Source organism: Lygodium microphyllum, chromosome 12 (assembly GCF_053477565.2).
Source record: "Lygodium microphyllum isolate KBCC chromosome 12, Lygodium_microphyllum_v1.1.10, whole genome shotgun sequence".
NCBI lineage: Eukaryota > Viridiplantae > Streptophyta > Polypodiopsida > Schizaeales > Lygodiaceae > Lygodium > Lygodium microphyllum.
In genome coordinates, this window is record NC_141146.1 from 12208504 (window position 1) to 12231931 (window position 23428).

General features: G+C 43.3%; 1 protein-coding gene across 7 annotated transcripts in view; it reads right to left on the minus strand.

Moving 5' to 3' along the window:
• Nucleotides 1–23428, minus strand: part of LOC148027458 (cilia- and flagella-associated protein 44-like) — a 223066-nt gene that overhangs the window by 152977 nt on the left and 46661 nt on the right. For all 7 annotated transcript variants that reach the window (XM_087689155.1, XM_087689154.1, XM_087689153.1 and 4 more), the window contains 4 exons: nucleotides 12404–12532; nucleotides 9240–9380; nucleotides 5475–5675; nucleotides 5207–5316 (listed from right to left, as the gene is read on the minus strand). In XM_087689155.1, coding sequence (XP_087545281.1) covers nucleotides 5207–5316; nucleotides 5475–5675; nucleotides 9240–9380; nucleotides 12404–12532 — 581 coding nt within the window. The remainder of the gene's footprint in view (nucleotides 1–5206; nucleotides 5317–5474; nucleotides 5676–9239; nucleotides 9381–12403; nucleotides 12533–23428) is intronic.

Here is a 23428-nt window from a genome sequence, read left to right on the forward strand (position 1 = left end):
GAAGCTCACCTATTAGAGCATTGTCCCTCTTTTTTTAACGGGCCGAGCCCTGATGGTCAACCAAGTCCTCCTAGCGATGACTTGGTACATCGCTTCTTGTTGGTGTTTCTCCTCGTCTTATGTAGTTCAACTTCGCCGCCTAGTGCGGAATTTTCTCTGGGCTAGCTTAGATGGTTCCAGGGACTCCTGGGCCAAGGTGGCATAGGCGACCATCGTCCGGCATTAGTCTAAGGGAGGGCTTGGGATCATTGACCCAGAGTTCCAAAGCTTGGCCCTTTTGGGCAAACTAGTGGTCCGTGGTCTCACACCAAGTCGACAGACCTGGAAGGTCCTTTTGTAGGAGAGTCTCCAGGAGTGTAGACCGAGGCTTGGTGGGGGTTGGGGGCCATCCTTGAGATGGATCTTCATCACGAGTGCCCACATCACGCCACGAGATCGCCCTTCCTCCGTAATTTACTTCGAGTGTGGCAAGGCCTTCGCAAGGCCCTAGTTCAAAGGCCCCCAGGATGCCAAGAGGAGATAGATCGCCATCTAGTGGTCTGGAACGAATAGGTCAAAGATAGGGACAGGATACATATAGGTGAGCGATCCCACATCCAATGGGCTGACGAGGAGGCTGGCCTTGCTCGTACTATCACGACGTGGAGGGAGGTATACAAGATGGCGGATCAGGAGGTGTTGCAACAGGCATCAGGATGTTAGTGAGGTCCTGAGCTGAGGGGGAGGGAGATTGACTCAGCAATCCCTCATAAGTGGATAGATCCCCCGATCCGAGAGCCTATGGAGCGTGGGGAGGTGTGGGTTGCTAGATTCTCACCGGCAGGTATCCCCTTACAGGTGGCAAGTAGAGTGGGTGGTGCCCCCTGCGGGACTTTCTTTACCGTGCAGGATGAGGGGCGTCTGGCTCTTGACAGAGGACAGTAGAATGAGGAGATTGATATCCTTTCCTAGAGGAGGATCCATGTGGTTGGACTCCAAGGGAAGACCTGGCAACTGGACCCTTATGTGCCTTGGGAGGAGTTTCAGGAGTGGCGCCTTTGGATATGGGAGAGCAGGCCACTTGATGGGTTGGAGAGGGATCTTGGAGAGTGGCTATGGCTGGCCCCTGTGGTCGCCAAGAAGCCTTTGAGGTTCTTGGAGTACACATCCAAGATTGGTAGACATGTACTGATGCAGGAAGACATGGATTGGGCGCCTTCCCGCAGCAGATACTGGGCTGAGCATAGCATCACAGATGCCTTGCGTCGGAACTTCTGCCATCGCCTGTGGAACAGCTAGAGGCCGAGGAGATTATTGTATTTCCTTTAGCTTTTGGCACTTGGGGGTCTGGCCGTTGGGAGTTGGTTGGCCAAGATGCAGCACGATGGAGGTTGTAAGCGCTGTCCATAGTAGCACTTAGAAACCCCAAAGCAGTGCATGTGGTCTTGCGAGGTGGCACAACTCTTGTGGAGAGGAGCCTACCGTATTCTTCATTGTGTGGCACCCAGCCTTGAATATATCTTGTGGGGGGCTTTTTGCTGGCAGGTAGTCAGTCAGGGCCATCACCTCTTGTATGAGGCTGAGATGGAGGACACGATTTTTCTCATCGAGGCTGAGTCTTGTGCAGTGGTCGGCTTGGAGACTTTACCCATCCGCCAAGTATTGGAGCCCAAAGCAGAGTGCTCAAAGGTATGGGAGATCATAGGCAGTCTTACAGGATGGCACATTTGAAAGGCACGCTGTCAAGTGGTCTTTAGCGGGGAGTGTCTTTCAGTATATGCGACTTTGGTAGAGCTTTGGACCTCCATCATCCACTCCCTTCGCGGCCGATGGGACCAGGTGCAGGGCGAGTCTCAAGCCCGTCAGGAACTCCATTTTCACTTTTTGCACACTTGGAGCGGCCATGACTTGTTCTTCATGATGCATGCGGGCAGCCCCAGATGGGGATATACTCCCCCCCCCCCCCTCCATGGCTTCTCGGCCCCATCCCCCCCAGACCACCTTGAGAGGCTTGTATACATGATGTATTTGTGATTTGCATCAGCTCCAGCTAGTCTGTTGAGCATGTGCACTTCGTTGTATTCAGCCTTCTGAGTAATATAATTAGCCACACTTTACTTGCAAAAAAAAAAGTACATAATCAAGAGGTTAGACAAATGCCTAGATGGTACTTGCACACTTTAAAAGACACTCATTTGGATGCTCCTCTTGTTGGTCATACTAGAAGACAAGCACATTTGTATAATTATGCTAATACAATGGAGTATGTTATGGCAACAAACAAACTTGATGATGAGGAGCCTGATTCTTTTGAGGATGCACAATAGAGTGTGCATTGGATGGCAGCAATGCAAGCTGAATTTGAGGCTGCAAAAAAAAGCGGATGGATCCATTGATAAGTACAATGCTAGACTCGTGGCAAAAGACTATGCATAAAAGAAGGGCATTGATTATGAGGACGCATTTGATCCTACATCCCATATGACTGCCATTAGGTGTAGGGTTGCTTTGGTTGTCCATGATGGTTGGATTGTGCACCAGCTTAACATTAAAACTACATTTTTACATGGGGAACTTCACAAAGAAGTGTATGCACAATAGCCCATGGGTTTTGCAGTTGAAGGATCCGAATACTTGGTATGCAAGCTGAAAAATGATTTGTATGGTTTTAAGCAAGCTCCACAAGCTTGATATCCAGAAATTGATGCCTTTTTACTCAATCAAGGGTTCTATAAGAGCCCATGGAAGTCTACTCTTTACGTATGCAAATAGGGGGAATCTTTGCTAGTGATCTGTCTTTATGTGGATGATCTTCTACTCACATGTACATATGCTGATTAGATTTCAACATTCAAGAAAAATTTACAGTAAAATTTTGAAATGTCAGATTTGGGGCCTTTGCATTACTATTTAGGCATTCAATTTATTGATGATACTAGAGGCATTGGATTGTCATAGTCCAGATATATTGGTAAACTCCTTGAGAGATCTGGCTTCCAGGATTGCAAGCCAATTAACACACTAATGGAGACTAGACTCAAACTGTCTTTCCATGATGACAGTGACTTGTTTGACATTCGTACATATGCTCCAGAAGTAGGAAGCTTCATTTATTCATGCAACACAAGGCTAGATATTTAGTTTGCAATTTCAGCCCTAAGCAGATATATGCACAGCTCACGCATGTCACATTCGCAAGTTGTGAAGCGTATTTTTCGTTACTTGCAAGGTACTAGGACTCTTGGATTGCTTTATGCCAAAGGGGGGCCATTGCAGTTACATGCTTACAGTGATTCCGATTCGGCTAGTGATTTTGATTCATGTCACTCTACAAGTGGTAATTGTTTCTTTCTTGGCTCATCTTTCATATCTTGGCTTAGCAAGAAACAATCCACTGTTACCACATCATTTTGTGAAGTTGAATACAAGGAAACTTTCACTACTACATTTGAATGTGTATGGCTGAGACCTTTGTTGGCTAATCGTGATGTATTTGTCACGAAGCTTACTTCTTTGTTTACTGATAGTCAAAGTGCCATTGCAGTGGCACGGAACCTAGTGTTTCATGCATGCACAAAACACATAGAGATCCACTATCACTTTATCAAAAAAAAGCTACATGCAGGGGATATCAACCTTGTCTACTATCCTACCAACAACAATGTGGCAAACATCTTCACCAAAGCTCTTCCTCACAATAAATTTGAAGCATTTCACAATGCTTTAAATTTGATCTCCTTTGGTGGATGATCCTTGTATGCTAATCACTTTTCACTCCAGGGGGGTCTGTTGGGTTTTTTTGACTCACATCTATGAGGAGTGAATGATCTGTAATAGGACATTGGCACACGAATTACTCTCCGTAAGAGAGGGTTTTTCCCCCAATCACATTGTTCTCTATTTGTGTGTTTATGTTACATAGTTTGATCACTTACCGCACTTGACAGGTATGAACGCATCTTGAGGCACTTACATGACTGTAAGGTCTAAGATTTGTTCTTTGTACTTGACATGTACACTAGTGAATAAATCGTGTGTCAAGCTATGTCTACATTCTCACTCTCGTTCACACTCTCGATCAGAGCCATTATCACGAGACACCGAAGACTCACCACCAGGCATATCAATGAAGCAGCTTGGGACCGCATCATAGCTGAGATCATGTGCAAATCTTGAGATCAACTACAGCCCATAGTCTCCACCACACTTTTTGTACATGGCTCTATCAGATCTGGTTCTCCTTTCCTTTCCTTTTCTTTTCTATCGATGGAACAACACTACACATGGTTCAACCCTAGTATAGTCCCACCGTATAGTTATTTTCAGTATTGTTTCATAGGCTACCCACTTATTTGTAATGTTATCTTTACCTTACTGATGAGATGACATTAGACATGGATGTACTCTAGATTTTGTCTCGTAGGCCACATTGGCCTTATGTAGACGTTAATATATCTTTCTTTCTTTCTTTCTTTCTATTGTTCACTTTGTGTACTGAGCTTGGAGCTGCCATCTCCATTTTCAGCAGACCACCAAGAGAGAGTGGTTACAGTTGAGAAGTGAGGTAATACATGTGGAAAACAGGAGCAGATCTGCAGCAATATGTCCAGCAGCAGAAAAAGCAGAAGACAACAGAGAGGAAAGAAAGGGTAAGAAGCAGACAGGAAGAAGAAACGATGAGAAATAAGAGAACAGGGAGAGAAAAAGGACAGTCAAGCTGCTGTCCAGAAGCATAGCTGATATGCAGCAGTCCACAACAGCCCAGGGCAAGGTAACAGCTGAGGAGAGCAGGCAAGGGCGAGCAGAAAACTGGTGATTGCAGCAGGACAGCAGCCTCCCCACCTGCCACACCTCCCCTCGCCCACCCAAATTTAGCAAGGAGCCCCCACATGCACACACAATTTTCTAAAAGAGTATTTTGTGAGACATTTGCAAAAATGGCTCACACATAATATGATCAACATGATGTTAAGGAAGTTAGAAGGATATAGATGCCTTTCTTCTGGTTTACGACCATGCAAATTAGGTTTTGAAGAAAAATGTGTAAGGAGGGAGATATTCTGATTTGCTAAAACTGCATGGAAATACTGGTAAGCTCATGAACCAAAGAGGGGCATATCCTCATGTGTTTGCTGGATGAGGGGAAAAGAAAAGCATGCAGATGCTACACAAAATAAAACAGAATTACCAAACAGCACATCAAGCAAAGAGAGACAGATACTCTCACCCTAAGGGTTGGTACTTATTGGATGCGTGGAAAAAGAAAACTGTTGCATCCAAGGAGGATGTCGCTAGCACTTCTCCATCAGGAGTTATTTTCAAGGATGTTACATCCGCCTACAACAACAGTAAAGACAATAATTTTGGTCGTACTTAGTGTCTGCAATGAGCTTGGTTTGGCCATCAGCTTCATTAGAAAAATATGTTTCCTAGTTAAGCTAATAGAAACGATGAGGGCTTAAATTGTTGTCAAGTAAATACATAATTGAACGTACTGTATGCGGCTTTTGTGCATTTACTAATCGCCAATGCGATGGCTCTTGTGACAAGACTCTAACAACACCATCTGCAAAACCAGTAATGACTGTTCTACAGTGCAGATCAACACTTTTAGATGGCCATAGGATGGATGTTCCTCCTGTTGTGAACCACCTTGCATAGATTTGTTTATTTTCGTTGAAATGAAAAAGTCTCACCTGTAAACATGCTTCAATCTCAAGAACTGTAATATCTTGTGTCAATATAGAATACATCATACTTTAACATCTCAAGATGACTTAACAAACTGAGATACATAAGCTTTGTTCACACCTGAGCTCCAGTATTAAAAATACTTTATGTTACGGAATAATTCTCTACATCACAATATATCCTACCCCTTTTCCCCCCCCTAAAAAAGGAAAAATCCACCTCAAACTAAAATATTGTCTGATACTACTGGAGTTTTGATTTGACTGGATCACCTACAAGCTAGAAGGTCTTTGTGGACAACAAACTAGTACATTTCTTGCCCGCAAACATCTCCAAGGCATTTTCTTTCTGGAATCATGAGTTAGAAGATGTTGATCCTAATCTAGAACTATGTACCACAGTGTTTTAGACTATAAACTATAATCAGACACTGTCAATCATCATGCAAAAATGAAATAATCTATTAGAAAAGACTGCCCTTTCCACCTTTTTCAGCCTAATCTTTCCGAAGGACCCCCATTTTTTGCATTAAAAGTGAAAATTTTCCTCAAACTGAAACGTTGCCTAGTAGTATTGGCATTTTCGTTTGGGCCGATCACCTTGGACCCAAAAGTCTTTGTGGACAACACAACAGTAGATTTTCTGCTTGTGGACCTCTCTAAGGCATTTTCTTTTTGGAATCACAAGTTCAAAGATGCCGGTCCCAATCTAGAACTATGTACCACAATGTTCTAGACTATGCAGATATGAAAGAATATATTAGCGGAATAAAAAAAGGAAGGGCAGTCCCCGCCCCCCAAAATTTTTAATGGTATGCCATCATTTAAACCCAAAAACGCCCTTTTATAGCCTGATCTTTCCAAAGTACCCCTTTTGCCCCTTAAAACTGTGAAAATCGGCCTCAAACTAAAATATAGTCTGGTACTACTGGAGTTGTGATTCAGCTGGATCAATTAAAAGCCAGAAGGTCTTCCTTGACAACAAAATAATGCATTTTTTGCCTACAAACCTTTCCAAGGCATTTTCTTTCTGGAAGCATGAGTTAGAAGATGTTGATCCTAACCTAGAACTGTGTATCAGTGTCTAAGACTATGAAGTATAATTGGTCACTGTCAATCATCCGCAAAAATGAAATTATATACTAGAAAACATTGCCCCTTCCTACCCTTTTCCAGCCTAATCTTTCTGAAGTACCCCATTTTTTGAATAAACAGTAAAAATATGCCTCAAACTAAAATGTTGTTTAGTACTGCTGGCTTCTCTTAAGTATAAGCAGATACTGTCAATCAGCATCCATATATGAAATAATTTATTAGAAAATATGAAGCTTTTACCCCGCCCCCCCAAAACCCCCCACCCCCACACCCTGCCCCAACACACACACACACCCCGAAAAAATAAATAAATAAATAAATCTAGGCCAATCTTTCGGAAGGACTCCTATTTTTGCATAAAAAGTGAAAATTTTTCTCAAGCAAAAATATTCTCCAGTACTGCTAGCTTTCTGGTTTGAATGGATCACCTTGAACCCATAAAGTCTTTGTTTGGAATTACATTGGAGGATGATGATCCTAATCTTGAGCTATCTACACATTGTTTTAGAGGATAAAGTATAATTGGACACTATGCATCACCAATCAAATTATAGGAAATAACATACTAGAAAAGACTGTTTAGGGTCTCTCTTTCCCCCCCTCCCCCCCATGCTGGAAAAAAAAGAGGGAAAAAAAACCAATGGGCCCCATTTGGGCCTCTATCAAAAGATATGGATCGTTGAAATATTTTGCATAGAAATGGATTGCAAGTGGGAAAATTTGATAGCTTCCTAGGCACCATCACTTTTTGGGCTCTTGTAATGATCATTGAACCCCTAGCCTTAACATTGAATCACATCTACCTCGCACAATCCTTAGGTACACTAACAAACCGAACATGGCACGATGTAATCCTTGATAATCTTCACTTTAATGGTACATAAAATTTCACCAATCATATATTGCTTAGTAGAGACTTATGAGGCTGGAGTAACTAGCCAATGCGGAGGTCTATAATGCCAAACAAGATTGGAATAACTAACCAATGTGGAGGTCTACAATGCCAAATGTTGCGTGCCAAACAATGAAAGTAAGCGCCAAAATCCGAAGTCCTTAGAAAAGCATCTCTTATGATATTCTCCAAACCGCCTTGTATCCTCTCATGTCCCAATGAGAGTATTTACAATCTCTGTCCAAATCTTGGAGAGAGCCTTTGCAATGGATATGTTCAATAAATCTATAGTATGACTACATCTAGAGATCTAAATACACCAAGCAATGATGCTAGCTCTGAGCGCCCATCTATGAGAGTGTTTCTAAGCCCACATTTTCTATGAAAACTTTGTTGTGCCAGTCCCCTTAAAGAGTTGCCTTGAGATGAGATAGACATGACTCCCTTGTACATCCTCATATCCACAAGTTGGGCATCTATTGGTGATCCATGCAACCACTCCCCACATCCCAATCATAGACTCTATTGTGCCATGAAACATCATTCCTAAGTCTCTCTCTCCTATGGGTCCCCACATCTAATACAAGGGACCGGTGAACCTCTGCATAGCCAAGCTAAGTACCAACTACTAGGTTATTGTGTGGTAATAACCGTAGAGAGAGTGGAATCTTTATAGGTCTAAAGCTATCCTCCAAAAGTCAACAAGGTGGTTACATAGCTTGTGCCATCCAATGCAAGCTGTCGTTGGCATAACTCTATTCGTGCTCATCTGGATCCTCTTGCCAAATCTAGAGGTGTATCCAAACTAAGTGGCTACAGATGGTTAGGTGTATCCAAAGCATAGGACACTCCTAGGTGGCTACAAATGGACCTCTCCAAATCATAGGACGTCCCTAGGTGGCTACAAATGGATCTCTCCAAATCCACTCCCTAGGGTCTCATTGTAGTCTCTGAAGAGACCTCCTCCTATATACCACCCGATATCTCCAACCATCCATTACCATAATCCTCTGCTGAGAGCATCTTGTGAACTTTGCCTAATCCAAATCCTCTGTCCTGACTTTGCCATCCTCATGAATAAGAAGGTAAACACACTCTCTGTTGGTAGCCACCACTGCAAAAAGAAGGTAAACACACTCTCCCTTCCTAGCCACCACTCCAAAAAGAATGTCTACTCTGGTAAAGATCCCAATCCATGTCAGAGGCATTTGCATCATCCTCCACACTCGTGGTACAACCTCCCTATGCTCTCCATTATGTCTTTGGCCCCTTTGATGCCATGAAGCCTCTATCTTTGTAACTAAGCCAATAAGTCTCCCACTGTAGAAGTTATCCATGAAGAGAACCTCCCCCAAGATAAGTGCTTCTTTGCCCTGATGGTATGGCCTCTCTCTACATGATTAGTTGGTTGAACAGAGGAGGTTGTCTCATCTTCTCTTCTCATCACTTGCAACTTTCGTCAAGTTCATTTCACATAACATTAACATTGTATAATTTGCCACAATGTTCTCACAATCACATAACTAGTTTGGCGGAGCATCACAAGTTGAAAAACCTTTAAATTATCCAACATATTCGCTCACCGAGCAGTCTGAACCTGATGTAGCTAAAAAGAGGCTGTTTGGAGAAACTGACAGACCCAATATGGAACCAGAATGAAATTCTAGCACTTTCTCAGCCTCAAAAGATGGCACATGCACTTTCCATAGAACTCCATATTCATCCTGCCATGAAGATCCAAGTTTGTTAGTCAAGGCACTGGCATTACTGTTACATGAAGACAAGCAATTTTACACCAACACTCGTGAGACAGCCAAATACTCTTGTAATAAAATTAAAGGTGCTGAGTTTTGTCAGTGTGTAAGTAATAGCCTCAGAACTGTTTGCAAGTAATCAAATAAATCTTAAAATAATAAACAGTCAATACATATATTAAATGGCACAGGGAAATATCTAGAATAGAGGCAGCTGCACATGGCTATGCTGTTGCTGTAATTTCCCTTACACTTCTGTCCTTGTGTTGCTGCATCTCTGTGTTCTTTCATCTCCCTTTTTCCTTCAGCCCCTCCCCCCTCTGCCCTTGCTAGTTCTTCACTTCAGCTCCCATTTATCCTTCTTTTCCAAACATCACCATCTTTCCACCTCCCCATCCCACCATATTTCAGAGACACAGGAGGGACTCCAGAGACACCTCAAAGCCCTCCACCACTTTTTCCTAGATAGAGGATTGTCAGTGAACCTTGGGAAAACCAAGGTCCTCATCTTCCACATTAACCCAGCTCTGCAGGGGATCATCCTTCACTCTTGATGGGCAGCCAATAGAGGTGGCGAGCTCATATGTTTACTTGGGAGTCACTTTTACTGCCACATCAGGTCACTTTTCCATGGCACAAGCAGCACGAGATCATCTCACCAGGGGATATGCATCATTGGTGCTTCTAGAGAGACAGTGCCACCAGACATACTTGTAGCAGCCATTTACCAGGCAGTGGCTATTTGACACCATGGTCACTCCTGCTCTCATGTATTCAGCAGCTGTTTGGGCCCCTGGACTAGCCACATCAGTTTGGACATACATAGAGCGGCCTTGGATTATTTTGTTGTCACACATGATACACAGTAAACCCTCAGTGCCCCACAAGATACTTAGAGCAGAGTTTGTTGCGACACCCATGGAGATAGAGGCCCTTTTGCAGATCATCACTTTTATACAGCGAGTACAGGACATGACATCTAACAGCTTACCGTTGAGGGCATTTGAGGCCTCTTGACAGACGGCCCATGAGGGATGTGAGAGCTCATGGTACTGCTAGGTGGAGCAGCTGTTGGCTAGGTATGACATTGATATGATGAGCCTCCCTCCCTTCCAGTATAACCCTGCTTCACCCTTTGTCCAGCTCTTGCGGATAGAGAGAAACATGATCATCAGGCACGACTTGTGTCAGAGACACACACACAGCACATGGGTGTGGCACCCCAGGCCCCTCTCCCCATGAAGATGCAGCACTTTTTCTTTTTGCAAATAAAGTGTGGCTAATTATATTACTTCAGAAAAAACCTGAATACAAAGAAGTGCCCATGCTCAACAGAGTAGCTGGAGCTGATGATTGAGAGTCACAAATATATCAAGTATACAAGCCTCTCAAGGTGGTCTAGGGGGGATGGGAGCAAGAAGGCATGGAGGGGGAGTGTATCGCCATCCGGGGTTGCTTGCTTGCATCATGAAGAACATGTCCTAGCTGCCCCAAGTGCGCATGAAGTGAAAACAGAGCTCCTGACGAGCTCGAGACTCACCCTGCACCTAGTCCCATTGGCTGCAAAGGGAGTGGATGAGGGAGGTCCAGAGCTCTGCCAAAGTCGCCTATACTAAAAGTCTCTCCCTACGGAAAACCTCCTGATATCGCGCCTTCCAGATGTGCAATCCAGTAAGACTCCCTACGATCTCCCATACCTCAAAGCCGTCTACTGTGGGCTCCAGTACCTAACGGATGGGTAGAGCCTCCAAGCCGACCACTACGCAAGACCCAACCTCAATGATGAAGATCGTATCCTACATCCCAACCTCATACAAAAGGTGACGGCCTTGGTGGCTGATTGCCTGCCAGCAAAAAGCTCCCCATGAGATACATCCAAGGCTGGGTGCTATACGGTGGAGAATATGGCATGCTTCTCTCCACACGAGCTACGCCATCTCACACGACCAAAGGCAATGCTTTGGAGTTTCCAAAGGCTACTGTGGATAGCGTTTACAATCTCCATCCTTGTGCATTTGGGCTAGCCAACTCCCCACCGCCAGGCCTCCATGTGCCAACAGCCATAAGAAATACGATACCCTCCTCGACCTCCAGTTGTCCCATAGGCGGCACCAAGAAATCCGTTGGAAAGCATCCGTGATGTTGTGCTCCGCCCAGTATCTACTACGCGACGGTGCCCAGTCCATGTCCTCCCGCATCAGTACGTGTTTGCCAATCCTTGCTGTGTATTCCAAGAACCTCAGTGGCTCCTTGGTAACCGCAGTGGCCGGCTACTCTCCAAGGTCCCACTCCAAGTAAAAGAGGAAAAGATGGAAGAGAAAGGTAAATACAAAAGGGGGAAAAGGGGACAATGATTCTCTTGAGGTAAGCCAAGCTTAATGAGAACATTGGTTTATTCAACTTAAGGTACCCTCTTTCCCACATGTGATGCATCATTTATTGAAATGAGCACATTTTGTAAAATTCTTGTTCAATGTGTCAGAATTGAGTAGAGAGGATGAAAAGAAAGGTCTATGTTAAAGATGGAAGGATCAGCAGAATCAAAATATACAGGTATTGTGCTAGTGACATTGCATCAATAATATGACAGATATGTAATCCATTTATTGAAAACTGCACAATTCACAGCTGTGATAATCTTAACAATTTTTTCTCTTCAGAGCATGCAACTCCTAGATTGGCATCACTAATCAGATCCCCCTTTTGTTATAAGTTTTGGGTATCGAATAGTACTACAATCTAACACTATCAGTGGAAAGAATTAGCTGATATGTAACGATGTCATTCTAGCACATCATGACTTGCCAATCAATTAAACATGGAAACCAGGATGAGAATGCAATCTATGAAAGGGTTAATGCACCTGTTAGACAGCTCTATCAATTTTGGCTCAAATGACATATCTCAAATTCGTACACTTCATCACAATACCCAGGTCACAAGAAGAAAGGCAAATTACAAATCACTATGCACAAAGCACTAAATATGTAAACCTGAATAAGCCAGTGATCATCAGCAACAATTATCCCTTTGATGGAGCATTTTTCATCTACTTGAAGTTCACGAAGTGGATTGATCTCACATATTGTCTTTTCATCTCCATCATCAGCTGCATCCAGCCACTTTACACACCTTCATATAATTAGAAAAACCAAACTCATGAATGTGCCAATAAGAGGAGTGACTGACAAACAAACAGTCCTGCCTCCCTCTCTCTTTTCTTTTTCATAAAGCTTGCTCAAATTAAAGAATAATCAGATGTGCAAAAGGCCATCTGACCAGCATACAGAAGCCATATTCACCATTGCAAAAAACAAAACCAAGGAAAATCTAAACTGTGACAGCAGGATAGAGAAAACTTGCTGAAAGGCTTAAATAGTTAGATTATCCTGCACCATCACGCACCATCAATGGGTGGGCTGAGATGTAGGGCAGGAGAGCACACTGAGAGGAAGGTTTCAGGTGTGGGCACACCACACTAGACCACATCCTCACACTAAGATCCATCATCCAGGGGGGCCACCCAAGACAAGAGGATCTACTGCTGCTTTGCTGATTTTTACAAAGCATTCGATACAATGGCCTGTACACATATCATGCAGAGATTGCAGGATATGGGGGTATCAAAGGGTAGATAGTGGGTCATTTATGCACCATATGAGACTTAGACAGGCCATGTACGAGCACCTAGGAGACTTCAGAGAGGATTGACAATACCACATGAGTGAAACACAGATGCCCACTTTCACCCACATCATTTGGATTATATGTAGATTAGATGTCAGATTACATTGATCGAGGAGGAGGAACCGGAATCAGCCTAGCATGGGTGCTGATACCGACATTATCATAGGCAGATGGCATTGTTCTCATTTCGGACTCGCCCACAGGATTGTAGCACCATCTAGATGCTTTGCATGCCTTTTGTAGGGACATAGACCTCACAATGAACCTTGGGAATAGCAAAATCACAGACTTCAACGCTTCAACAGAATGGGTGACTAGATCCATGTATCAATTCATGTTTGGAGGAGATAAAGTGGAGCATGTTTATCTACAATTCACCTTCTCTCACTTGAGATTTTCATTCAAAGGGGCAACAGAGGCCTATTCGGCACGCCGCTATGCACCACTAGGAGCACTTGATAGCTAGCATGCTCAATCATGGTTGCTTGACACCCTAGTCACACCTACACTACTATATGGGGCATAGGTAAGGCATTCGGCTTATACCACATGCACCTAAGCCTATTTGCTAATCAAACTAGAGTAGAAACATTATTATGATGGTTGGAATAGCATGGAGAGACCATTTATCATGATAATAGCACATATGATGAGGAGTAAACCATCCAACCCACATCCCATCATCAATGCAAAGCTAGGGGTAGTGCCCATAGTCACAGAGGCACTCTTCAAAGTGGTGACTTTCTTGATAGACTATGGGAGCTCCCACACTAAAGATGCATAACTTGGCATCGAACTCATCTAGACATTTAGCAACAAAGGGTGGAGGAAACTAGTTTTCACAAGCGAGTATTTGAATGGGCCTGCATGGCTCAAATATTGGCTCAAACTAGAGTAGAAACATTATTATGATAGTTGGAATAGCATGGAGGGACCATTTATCATGATAATGGCACATATGATGAGTAAACCATCCACCCCACATCCCATCATCAATGCAGAGCTGGGGGCTAGTGCCTATAGTCATGGAGGCACTCTTCACAGTGGTGACTTTCTTGTATAGACTATGGAAGCTCCCACACTAGCCATACATAAATTGGCATTGAACTCATCTAGACATTTAGCAATAAAGGGTGAGAAGAAACTAGTTATCACAAGTGAGTATTTGAATGGGCCTACATGGCTCAAATATTGACCATCTTCCTCCTTTTGATTGAAGTATCAACTACCCTACACTATCTCTTACTTGATCAGAGCTGATATTGTTAAGATTAAGACACAAAGGAGATAGACCTACCCACCACTCCCTCTAGGATCGAGGATGGAGTTCCACTATAGTCATCGCTTCTCGCTCGTCTATAATGATGAATTTACCACTTGACCACAATACATGGACACCCATCTCTCCCACAGCATACGGGTTGCTATCAAGCAGATCCGCACCTCCTCCCACATTTTACGGATAAACACATGCAAATTCATAGATACACCAGCGGAGTATAGGATTTGCTAGCTCTATGACCAAGAGCCTGAGATGTAGGAGCAATACATATACAGATGTATAGTATACTATGACATGCGAGGACAATATCACTACCTATTTCGTGATGGCTTTGGACCTTTTCACCATTTCATGGACTGTAAGGAATCACGATCGCAAGTTCCTAGGTCTCTTCCTCTTGGACATCCAAAGGCACCACACAACACTACTACAAGATAGGAGGTCAACTCACCTAGAGGACTTACACAAAGAACAATGATAGACTTTTCCCATACATCAAACCCCATAGACACTATTAGTTCAACAAGGACAAGGCCACCTCACTAGAAATCCTCCATCCCGTGCTTTCAAGTCACATTAGACAAAGCAATTTCACTCTACCAAGCATGAGAATCCTGCTTGACAAAACTAGGACCTATGAGTCCGCACCACAGTCAAGTCATAGCCGTCATTGCAAGACATCGAAGGCTGACCACAAGGCCCATGAGTCAAGTGATTGGGGACTACATTATAGCTGACATCATGCATGTAGCCTCCAGACACAGCTCTAGCAAAGTCATGATGCAACTCTAGCAACAACCAAATCATAGCTCCCACGACACTGTAACTAAGCTCAAGAAATGCCATGGAGCAATCTCTTTACCAAGAGTACCTTTATCTTTACATCAAATGTTCCACCTTCATCTAAGGAATATTTTTTAAAAGACTTTTGTAACTCTAGCCTAGCAATTTGCAGACCACTTTTGCACCTTTGTTAAAAGTGGTTACTCTAGCCTTGACAACATCCGTTCTTACAGCTACACTACTCGGCTGCCTACTTACAAGCTCTACAAGAGGATCATGATGATGCACATAACGACTCACCCAACTCCTTTTATATATAATATTTCCATAGAGGCATTGTAGTGTGCATGTGTGAGATTGAGTAACATTATATTTACTAAGGTTTTGCTAGAGACTTGCTTTACCAAGAGTTGTATCTTTCTATTTCATTAATATGAGTTTCTTGGTGTTATTTGGAGCTTGCCTTATCTAAGTGTCTTGCTAACCTTGTCTCTCCTCTTTCCCCACCCCTTGCACTCCCCCATCCCTCTATGCACCCTGCACACTCACTCTTAACTCTATCTATTACTCTGTCTGCAATCTCTCACTTTGTCTCTCTATCTAGCTTTCTTGTCTCTCTCTCCCCCAAATCCCGATATCCTTGAGGGATCCAAAAAAGGCTTGCTTCTAGGAGATCCAAGAGATACTACATACAAAGAGTCCCTTTTCCATAACATAAAACGAATGTGTCTAGTAAGATCCTTCAAGGTAGAGGTGGGCTAGGACAAGAGTGGGAAAAAAAAAAGTAATTGTAGGTAGCATGCTGGACAGTGCTACTTTAAGGCACACAGGAAATGTCAAGCCTACAATTTCCAGTAAACAAACTTGGTTTCTAATTTGTGGCAAAATCCATTGCAACAATTGCTATGGCTGAACATCAATATCAGAGGGATATCCCAGATGCCTTGCAACATTACCACGAGGAATTCCCATACCTTGCCATTGTAAAGACTACATGTCCAATTCAATATAGTTAATAAGGGAGGACTTGGAAATATTAATAAGAAGACCAAAAGCATAACCGAAAAGATTCCAGACGTCTAATGCCTTATAAAGGTTCTCTCGTTCTACTTAGAGAATTATAAAAGTGTCGACCACTAATGGTTGGCCAACAAAATGTTGGCCAAAAGGAAGAGAAAGACCATCCAATTGTCCCATGTCCACCAAATGAGATAATATGGAGAAGACCAAATAGCGCCAAGGCTAAAAACAAGGGGCTCAAAGAGCAGCCCCATCACGAGGACCTCAAATTTTGGAGATGCTTTAAACTTGCTAGTAACATTTAATAAATTCAATAATCAAATGTGCAAGGTTGTAAGGCACATATGATGCAGATGGCAATTATTTCACGGTAATAGGCCAAGGACCCTAAGGAGTCAGTGGATGTCAAAGGCAAAAAAGTTGTGACAAGTTATGCAAGCTCATCCGCTTTGGTTGTTAGTTGGTGTCAGTTTTGACCCTAGGACAATTATTTGGTCATTAAGTGTGACATTTAATGGCCATTGAGTATCACCGATGACACTAGAGACTAGCACTAATTATGTTCAATACCAATCTAAGGGTCAGTTCATAGCAGTCAGAAACGTTGGAAACGTTTAGAAACAAAACCTCAGAAACGTGTTTTGTAAGTTTCTTTCAACAAGAGGGGATAAAATAAGAAACACGAGTTTTTTTATATAGGGATTTTTAATAGTTTTGACTAGGGAAAGAGGTTCTTAACCTCTATGGAACTCTCTCTTAAACAAAGAATGGCCAATTGAGCTCGAGTGATAATAGAGTCAATTGAGAATAATACGTTACATATCCATGATCCATTATTGACTTGTCACTTATGTCAAAATTAGTCTTTGGACAAGCTATACTATGGTTTAGAGCTCAAACATTATGATTCATACATATCATACAAAGAAAATTGAAATTAACATGTAAATAGCCTATCTACAATATGGACTGAGTCAAGTTGCAACATCATGATTCTCATTTTAAAATAAACTGACAAAATGTCAAAATCGAGAATGAATCATAATATATCATAAATAACTCATAAATGAGACTAAAGTCGTATAATATTCAACTCTCAAGACAAGAATAGATACTAGATTGACTAAGTTTAATAACTAAACAAAATCACAAAAAAATCAATCTCTCGTCCAAAATCTTGAGCCCTCACCAGTCATTACACATCATCATCATCATCATCATCATGTTTAACATTGCCCGATAGTCTTTGTCAAAAAAAACCATGTTTTGGTTCCAACTCACCAAAAAATAAATTATAAATAAATAAAACGCCCACGTTTTTTACTCTCAGAAACGTTTCGTACTTTAAGAAACGTTTCGTAAGCTTCAAATTCAAAGAAACACGTTTCTTAGCTACTATGGGTCAATTGAGACTAGAGACTACTCAAGGTTGCAAATGGCCTAGTCAATTTAATTATGGATGGGCACACTTAATTTTGGGCAAGGTCAAAAGGCTTGAAATTAATTTTAAAAATTAATTGATTCTAAAAATTAATTTAATGGCTAGAAATTGCTGGAAAATAGGATTAGAAGACTGCCACTTGGCAAAAATAGCAATGCAATTGAGAAAAACGTATTTGGGGCTGGTGGAGAGCCATTAAGTGCATTCAAACCTGTGGGAGAGAGAAAGGAGCAACTACTCGTCTGGTTTTCAATAGTTCGAGGGCCATTTGGGTTAAAAGACAACATGAGAAGACTGAGCAACGGTAGGCATTTGCAAATTTGAAGCTCCTAGATGCAGGCAATAATAGCCAGAGGTTGGCGACAACAATAGATACTCCTCCTGGCAACAAGTGATAGCATTTGGGGCAGATCAGAGCTGACAATAATCAATTTCAATGTTTCCCCATGAAGAAAATCAGAGGTTTCTCTCTCTCTAGCATTCTTTCACTTTCTCCAACCCATTCTCAAGAGATCTCGGTATTCCTTAGAGACTTGGAGTAGATCTTAGCCAAATTTGGTGGACAACAAGGAGAATTCTATTGTAAATTTGTACAAAAATTAGGGTTTAGCAACCACCTTGAGACCTATGCCATCAGTTAAGGGCATTCTTCACTAAAATCAGCACCTAAAATTCAAGGAATTGTGAAGGATTTCAAATGCCATCTCATCCAATGTGAATTGAGGCAGCATTTGGCCAATTGGTGGTTTCTTTAGGAAAAGTCCTAGGTGAAAACCAAGGGGCACTTGGCCAAATTGCTTGCTGATCATTTGCGCAGCAAGAGGCTTTTGGATAAACAAAGAAGATCATGAAATCTTAGCTTGTACTCAATCCATTGGCAATTCAAGTTAAAGAAATACCATAAGAGGTGCCAATTTTGGGACCAACAAGGTGTCCAATGTCCAAGATTCTAATAGTAATGTGTGCATTTCAATCTATGTCCATTTGTTAGTTGTTGTAGTTAAGTACATGATCAGGTTTTACCGCCCTATCCAAGAAGGAAGGCTGGTTTCATAATTTCCTTGCCAAGATACCACTCAATCCTTTCATTTGGTGGGCCGGAGGCACCTAATTGCAAGCCAAAGATTGCACTAATACGAATTTTTGCGCTCAGCTAAGTAATTATAGAAGGATATCTTCATATAGTGAGATGGAATTAAGCAATGATGATGCTTCTCAGTATAGACATTCACATGATGAAGAAGGAAATGCAATGTCTAATCTTAAACAAGGCTCACATGATAGACAGCAAGCTGAAAAAGTTGTTGTTGGGCAAGATGCAAGACCTTCAAGGTAAAACAAGGCTAATGACCAACAAGAGGAAGAGAAATTTGATGACCAATTCAAGGATTGGATGAGGACAGCAGTAAATCTCTTTGTTGAATTGGCAAAGGATCCTCAATTCACTCAATTTTTGAACACAAAAGCATAACAAGGGCAAGAAGAAGAAGTCATCTTCTACACCTTTGGGATAGCAAGGTGCACCAAAGGTAGTACCAAAGCCTTCACTTGAAATGCCCAAAGAGGCCAATGAAGAGAAATAGTTAATACTTATGGGACAAGGTGTGCAAATGTAAGGCCATCATGGAAGTGCCAATTCAATGGATTTTAGATAGCCGGGCATACATGCAATAATGGGGCAGCCGGGATACTCTGGTGGTAGCACAATTTTTCATGCAATGGTTGGAATAGGACCGCATACGGGAATGTATGGCACAACTCCCTATGGTATGCAGCAGCCAACGCATGGTGTGCAAGACCCAATGTATTCACGTGTGGCTGGAAATGTGCATAATCCTACATATGGCAGCATTGGTTTGATGCCGGAGCACGAAGTGACATGTTTGGTAATGCATCTACACTCGTGAATGTTTATGGGCCTCAAGGAATGAGTGTTGATCATGCAAATGCTTCATTTGGGCTTGGTCATAATGTAAATACAAGAAATGCAGCCACTGTATGATAACTTAACTCCCAAAGAGGTAGCAAAAGACTATGATGAGAGTGGAAAAGCAATGAAGTTTGAGTCTTTCAATGGTACACAAGATAGACTGAAAGCTTTGACTTTCATTTAGCAGTTTAATGCAGCCTATTCAAGGGAAAACTTCATCGAATTCTCTAAGATTCAGAAGGCAACCACTTTCTTGAAGGGGAATGCATTGTATTGGTGGTCCATACTCTTGATGCAAGGTAGAGCACCGTTAACATGGGTTCAATTTAAGTAAATGTTTGCATCGAATTGGTTGACAAGTACCTTTGAGGTGGACATCATTGTAGCTTGGAATAAGCTAGATGCAAAAGAATAACCCATGGGGGAAGTTGGAATGGTATGCAAAGGCCATGCAAAGCCTATCACACCACTCGTTCGAAAGCTTAAGTTACATATCCAAGGATATATGGACAATGAAGAGTTCTTTATTGCTCCACTTGAGGATTGTGATATCTTGCTTGATATGCCATGGTAGCATCGTATGCATACAATAATAGATCCACATGCGAAAGTAATCGCTATTTGGCATAAGAACAAGGCCCATGCACTTGATATAAAGTTAAAAGGGAAATCCGTCATTATTATGTCAGTTGTTGCCATTTCAAAAACAATGAAAAATCACCTTTCAACGTACTCGATTTTTACTAAGAATAAGGTTAATAATGAAAATGTTGAAAACATGTCAAACTTAGAGAGGAATTGCATTTCATTTCTACAAATGTATGCTAATTGCTTCTCTCACTCACTTCCAGGGCAACTACCACCTAAAAGGCCTGAAGATCATGGTATAGATCTTATCCTTGGAAGCAGTCCATCTAATAATCTACCCAATAGAGTCGGTGCAACCCAGCAAGAGAAGATTATGAGTCAAGTAAACAAGCCGTTTAGCCTAGCTCATCTCATTTTTGTTCTCCAATGCTTTTGGTGCACAAAAGAGATGATTCATGGCGTATGTGCGTTGACTATCATGCCTTGAACAAAATCACAATGAAGAATCGATTTTCGATCCCTTGGATTGATAATGTTATGGACAAATTGCAAGAGACAGCGTAAATGTGCATTGACTATCATGCCTTGAACAAAATTACGATAAAGAATCGATTTTCGATCCCTCCAATTGATGATGTTATGGATAGCAGATTGCAAGAGACAGCAGACATGATTTGATACAATTCCACGAGATAGACTATTACAGAGGCTACAGACTGTGGGAATCCCATCAAACATGATTTGGGGCAGCTATGCAATGTATGAGAGGATGATAGGCTGAATGAGATGCCCAAGAGGACTTTTAGACATGGTCTCTAGCACCATTGGGGTGTAGGGAAGTCTTCTCGCTCCCACACTCTTTGGTCTCTACATCGATGAGATAGAAGATCACACCACACGAGGAGGCAGCAATGGGGTGAAAATAGCAAGTATACTTGTCTCCATTATGCTTTACGCTAACGATATTGTTCTGGTCTCTAAATCACAAGAGGGTCTACAGCAGCATCTCCACGTCCTTCATGACTTTTGTATATAGCATGGATGGATGATTAATCTTGGAAAAACCAAGATCTTGATCCCCCACACATCAACCCTAGTGAGGAGGTTAGTCTCCACTCTAGGAGCCAGATAGGTGGAGGTTGTAGACTCATGTCTACTTAGGGATCACTTTCACAACATTTGATGGAGATTCACCATGGCATAGATAGCAAAAGACCACCGACTAACACACAAGTATGTAGCATTGGCCATGATGAAGAGACAATACCATCAAGCACGCTTCCAAGAGCCTCGCTCACGAAAATGGCCATTTGACACACTAGTCACACTAGCCATGATGTATGGTGCACCTGTTCGGACCACTAGCTGTTGTGCTAAGAAATGCACTTAGCCACTTAAACAGCCCCAAAACATGCTTATTTTAGGCTTATTTTAGCCAAAACCCTAAAACGGGGAGTGGATCGAGAAAGTTAAGTGGGAGAGAATCTAGAACCCTAATTTTCTATAAATTGGCAGCCAGCCCTCCACTCTTTCACAATCTCGTTTTTGCAGGTTTCAGGTGTTACCAACTTGCTGCCCACACCCCGGTCACGGAGGACATCTCAGCCCTTGCTGTCCAACACTGTTCCCTACAGTCTGGCGCCCGTTTCCAGCCCTCCACACGCTGATTGCAGTTGTTTCTGCCTGGCGACTGAGTGTTGTTCATCTGCACTGCTGTCGTACAGCCTGCCACACCAGCAAACTGCTGTGTTTGCAGGCTCCAATTCCCACCCTGACACTTTTCTCTCTCCTGTCTGCAGTTGTTGCAATCTTTCTCTCTCCTACAGGCTGTCCTGCCTGCGTTTTCAGTCTTTCTCTCTCTTGCAGGCTCCGTTTTTAGTCTTTCTCTCTCCTGCAGGCTGTCTTGCCTGCGTTTTTAGTCTTTCTCTCTCCTGCAGGCTCCGTTTTTAGTCTTTCTCTCTCCTCACTGCTGTCTGCATCAGATCCAGCTTCTCACTGCTGCATTTGCTGGTGTTCGACATCCGGAGGCTACCTTGTTCAGTTGAAGAAAAAAGGCATAGTTTGGTCCATCCAGTGGTGCTAGTAGATGGACCTTGCCCCTCCTTGACTTACGAACCACGAAGATCCCCACCTCTAGAGATAGTGGGAACTCTCCATGCTCCGCAACTCGCAAGTAGGACCATGGGCCACTACGGAAGAACTCTTGTGGCAACAGTTATGCCTATCTCAGGAAGGTGTGGCGGATGGCAGGGATAGATGAATTGGTGGCTATGTGAGAGGGGGAAGACTATTGGTACGCGGAGGAGGTATGTGTATGTGGCTCATCACCTCCTGTGGGAGGAGGGGGGGGTGGGTCTGGGGGGGCTCACTTGACCCAAGTGCAGATCAGGGGGGTGCTCGGTAGGGGGGGTGGTAGGGGGGAAGAAGATCGAGGGATGGTGGGATGGATGGAGATGCATGGCGGGTGTGGGGTGGGGAGGGGAGGGGAGGGATGGGTGAGGGGACTGTGGGAACTCAGGCGAGGCAGTCTGTGGCGCGGGTGGAGAATGTGGGGGGCTGCGGTCCTGTCGGGTGGGACGGACAAGGGGGGCTATGGAGTGCTCTGCCGAGGGGGGGTCGCTCGCCCGCCTGCACCCTGTTGACGAGGCTGGGTCTGAGGAGCTGGCTGCGCCCCCCCTTGCCATCTCCCTCTCTGTCATCTCTGGACCCGTGTGAAGCCGTCAACGTCCACCTGCGGACCTATAGGCGGAGCGGCCTTGGCTCCGAAATGCGTACAAAATGTTGCCTGATGCCCAAAGTCGTGGCAACGCAGGCACTGCCCTGGTTGCCCAGTCACAATGACCTACTACCTAAAGGAGTGCCTGCCTGCCTCAATCTCTAGGAACTGTGGGATATTCTTGACCTCTTTCACTGCCACCCGTATCTTTGGGACTCCTGCTACTATCATTGCATCTGCGAAAGACGCGGGAAGGACAGTGCCGAAGAGCCGTCCAAAGTCTTCCACCAACTGGCGATACTCAATCACTAGGCCGGGGAAAAGAAGGGTGACCAGGTGCCGAAGAAACCTGTTGTGGAGTGCAAACGCCTCCACAATAAAGCCACTGTACCAAGGGACCATGTATATGACCCCGTTCGTGGATGCATATGGTGAACTTGCAAGTAACTCGCAAGTTGCATCTGCCGAGCTGAGCCGGATCATGAAGATCCCTTAGCCGCCGATGCGCAGCGTGGAGTGAAGCCAGTCCCAAAGCTGGGCCCTGGCTGGAGAATGTCCTACTACTTGACCA